This window comes from Trypanosoma grayi (genome assembly GCF_000691245.1).
Source record: "Trypanosoma grayi strain ANR4 Tgr_736_V1, whole genome shotgun sequence".
Classification (NCBI taxonomy): Eukaryota; Euglenozoa; class Kinetoplastea; order Trypanosomatida; family Trypanosomatidae; genus Trypanosoma; species Trypanosoma grayi.
This window is the reverse complement of record NW_008826355.1, coordinates 5,295-8,535: the sequence shown is the minus strand read 5'-3', so window position 1 is coordinate 8,535 and position 3,241 is coordinate 5,295. Positions and strand designations below refer to the sequence as shown.

At 51.0% G+C, this 3,241-nt stretch overlaps 3 protein-coding genes and 1 non-coding gene across 4 annotated transcripts; 2 read left to right on the top strand and 2 right to left on the bottom strand.

Annotated features, from left to right (window-relative positions):
• Positions 1–367: 367 nt before the first annotated feature.
• On the bottom strand, positions 368–784 carry DQ04_07361030 (hypothetical protein; the record flags this gene model as incomplete). The annotated part of the gene is made up of 1 exon (XM_009315131.1): positions 368–784. One exon carries the CDS (start codon positions 782–784, stop codon positions 368–370), a length of 417 nt encoding a protein of 138 aa, XP_009313406.1.
• Positions 785–1,020: 236 nt separating this feature from the next.
• Positions 1,021–1,338, top strand: DQ04_07361020 (hypothetical protein; the record flags this gene model as incomplete). Its single annotated transcript, XM_009315130.1, has 1 exon — positions 1,021–1,338. The coding sequence occupies one exon, from the start codon at positions 1,021–1,023 to the stop codon at positions 1,336–1,338; it is 318 nt and encodes a 105-aa protein (XP_009313405.1).
• A 914-nt stretch (positions 1,339–2,252) lies between these two features.
• On the top strand, positions 2,253–2,618 carry DQ04_07361010 (hypothetical protein; the record flags this gene model as incomplete). Its single annotated transcript, XM_009315129.1, has 1 exon — positions 2,253–2,618. The coding sequence occupies one exon, from the start codon at positions 2,253–2,255 to the stop codon at positions 2,616–2,618; it is 366 nt and encodes a 121-aa protein (XP_009313404.1).
• A 66-nt stretch (positions 2,619–2,684) lies between these two features.
• On the bottom strand, positions 2,685–2,755 carry DQ04_tRNA026 (the record flags this gene model as incomplete). The annotated part of the gene is made up of 1 exon: positions 2,685–2,755. It is a non-coding gene; the product is annotated as a tRNA-Gly (tRNA).
• Between the last annotated feature and the right edge of the window lie 486 nt (positions 2,756–3,241).

Genomic DNA, 3,241 nt, shown 5'->3' with positions numbered 1-3,241 from the left:
CCTGCTGGGAAGTAGCGGATAGCATTGTGATTGCTTGCTTCTGACTTACCTTTCGTTTCAAACTTACGCTTTGCGACACTTTCCTTACGCTAGCTAAGACAAGACACGTGTTATTTCAAGTTATAGGACCCACTCTCAGCAAGTAGGGTAAGGCTTGACCATTCCTATCGCAGGCTCCCAAGAAAAAATCTCAAAATTGATGTGAAAAATTACAACGGATCAGGCTTCGAACACGCTCCTGGACAAAGGTAAACAACCGACTTGGCCACAGCGGTGGAGCGCCGTCCCAATGTGATTTAATAATCATTATATTTAATTGGTTTTCATATAAAGAAAGTAATTCCTCTTTAAGTGCAGAAGATCTCATTCATAAGCCTTGCGCAGGGAGGTGTGAACGCAAGATCCTCAGGTGATTGTTCACAAGTGCAATATTATATCCAGTACTCCTTCGGGGAATATTTGTTACCCACCGCGGGTGGGATGTGACAAAGTCTTTTTCCGGAATTCTCACTCGCTTTATCTGGGCGTTTGGTTTTTCCAACCGACCTACAATTCCCAGTGAGCCAAAGACACGGGATATTATTAACCCAAGCGCCCCTTCACATCTGCAGCGGTGTCGCGTGGCCCTGCCAATTCGAGGCTTCCCGCCAGCCCCATCAGAAATGATGTAAAATACCCCTGGGCCGCATTTTGCCCTGATAAAGGGGCGCGTGGGCTCTCTTTGGGCTTTCCCAGTTCCACCCCACAACGAAAACCAGAGCTTTTTTTTCTTTTTAAAGGACATCCGGGAAGAAATGGTGCATTTGGGGTCAAATAAAACCGCGGATAAGCCATAAACCTCGCCAGGGCGCTGGCAATTGTGGTCCGGTGGGGCCTTTTGGTTCCTTACCCTCGCGGGCGCCCGGGCGTGCAAAAAACCTTTGCCCCTGACAGGGTAATTTCCACCCTGTCACAGCGAAGCATACCACCCACCTTTTTGAGAGGTTCGGCCGGTGTATTTTGAACACCCCCGACTTCTTTATGAGCCATTTTTCACCAGCTGTTATGCGGCATATGCGCCCTCGGCCTCGCATCGTCAAAATGACGGGGCGCCAAATGACGTTTTATACCTCATCAAAACAGATCCCCACCTTTGAGGCTAGCCGGTGCCAGGCCCTGCCCCAAGCAGGCAGGACACCCCGCACCAACACGCCGTGGGTTTATTTTCCTGTTCCTCGTATCTTCTCGACTCTCGCCGAAGGCTCCGCACCATCGGCCATCATCTCAGAGCACGTTCATTACTGCTTAATTTCTATGTGGAAGTGGATCCCTTTCGGTTGGTATGTGTTTTGCTTTTGATGCTTTTTGTTTTGTTTATTTTGGGGGTATTTTGTTCTTCGTTTCGTTGAGCCGGCCCAGTGGGGAAACACGCGCTTACGGAACCGGGCAGCCGTTTCCCCTGATCCAGGATCCCGTAGACCTACTTGCCCCATTTTGGATAAACAGCACAGGGGGGAAAGCACGTTTCGACGGCATGAGATCAACAAAAATATAGAGGGGAGATGAAGCTGAGAGGGGAAAAGGGGCCACTCCTGGGCCAGGGAGGTGGTCCTCATTTTTATCGGGGAAAGCCATTGAGAACAGAGCCTTTCCACTGCAAGCAGGAATTTGGCCAACTTCTGCATAAAGCACAACTTCTCCACGCCGTCCCCATCCACCCCAAAGTGACATCGTAGACTCTTTAATGCGGGACAGCTCAATAGGTGCATGCTCGTCTCTTCGCACTGTCCATGTTGGCTTGGTTTTACGACGTCCGGCCTGAACCTATGGCTGGCTATGCGGTGCCTCGTGAGTCCATGTTTGCTGTGGCACTGGAATCCGCACGTGGGGCACGAGAAGGCAGAAAGAGACAGCTCATCAGGAGCATCCTCATGGAGCCTCCGGCGTTTCACCGTTACAGGAACCCCGTGGTCCTCATCAGAGCGGCGGCAGTGCGTTCCAACTGAACCAATAGCGGCAAAACATTTCAAACACACCAAGCATTGTGCCCCCCTCGTTCTTTAGCCGGTCGTCGGTCGGAAAGGATGCCTCTGTTCCCGTACGCTTTTTAAGGTGGGGCAATTCTGCTTCATCCTTTTCCTGCTTCAGGGCAGCGGTTTGCAAGGCAGGGGGTTCTTCTCTCTTTCTCTCCCTCTCTCTCGCCAAGGTTTTTTGGTGTGTCTTTGTTTGGCTCCTCCGTCCTATTATTCTTTCCGTTGGGGTGCTTGCGTTTCATGTGGGTTGCCATTCCCCAAGCATGGCGAGCAACCTTCTTGCATATCATAAAGCATGGCTTGGGTGGGGGTTCTGCTGCGCTTGGGGGCTCTTGTGGGGAGCGGTGCTTGGCAGCGATTTTGGGGGCTGCCGATGGCGCGCGTGGCTCTGGCGCTGTGCGATGCCGCAAGCCTGCCGCCGTAAGGCTCCCCGAAAATACGGGGCGTGGTGCCGCGACGAGCTCGCCGGCATCACCGAGGCGCTGTGGGGGTAAATTCTCCTCTTCTTCACTTGGGGCCGCTCACGTAAGGTGTGTGCCTCGCAAAAATGCCTTGGTCCTGGAAAAAGGGGTGTGCCTCATTATGCCGCGGCGCCTTGTGGACTGACGGCCCTTCGTTTCATTACTGGCCCCCAAAAACCTGTATTGCCGCCGCGGGTGGGGCGAAAAGCAATGCGCAGTCCGGGAATCGAACCCGGGCCTCCCGCGTGGCAGGCGAGAATTCTACCACTAGACCAACTGCGCTTGTTGTCGAGTGCTTAACTTTTGGAAACGGTCGTACGCAAAGTACAGAATTCTGACATCAATGGCAACCTTTGTGGAATGAAAAAAATTTTTTTTTTTAATAATAATCCAGGTTGATCAAGAAGAAAAAAAAAGCTTTTCACATCAACACTTTTAAGTGATGCCAACCATCTGATCGTGCCACGAACATTTGGTAATTTTCTTATGATTGGGGAAGCTAAGAGCCGAAAAACGTGGCAAGAAGACCTACTACGCTTTATTGCTTTGTATTGTCGCGATGACCCAACCCTCAACTCCTTATATTGTGAAAGATTTGTTTTTTTGTATTCTTAGGGCTAACGCCCGAGCGCGTTGGTTTTGCCTGCAAAGGTAATATAGAGAACTTACTCGCCTTTTTGGAGAAGGTCTGATCACTGAAAGGGAGTGATAGGACAACTACAGTTGTTTCTGGAGTGTGGGGTTCTTCGGGATGAGTGCCTCAGTACA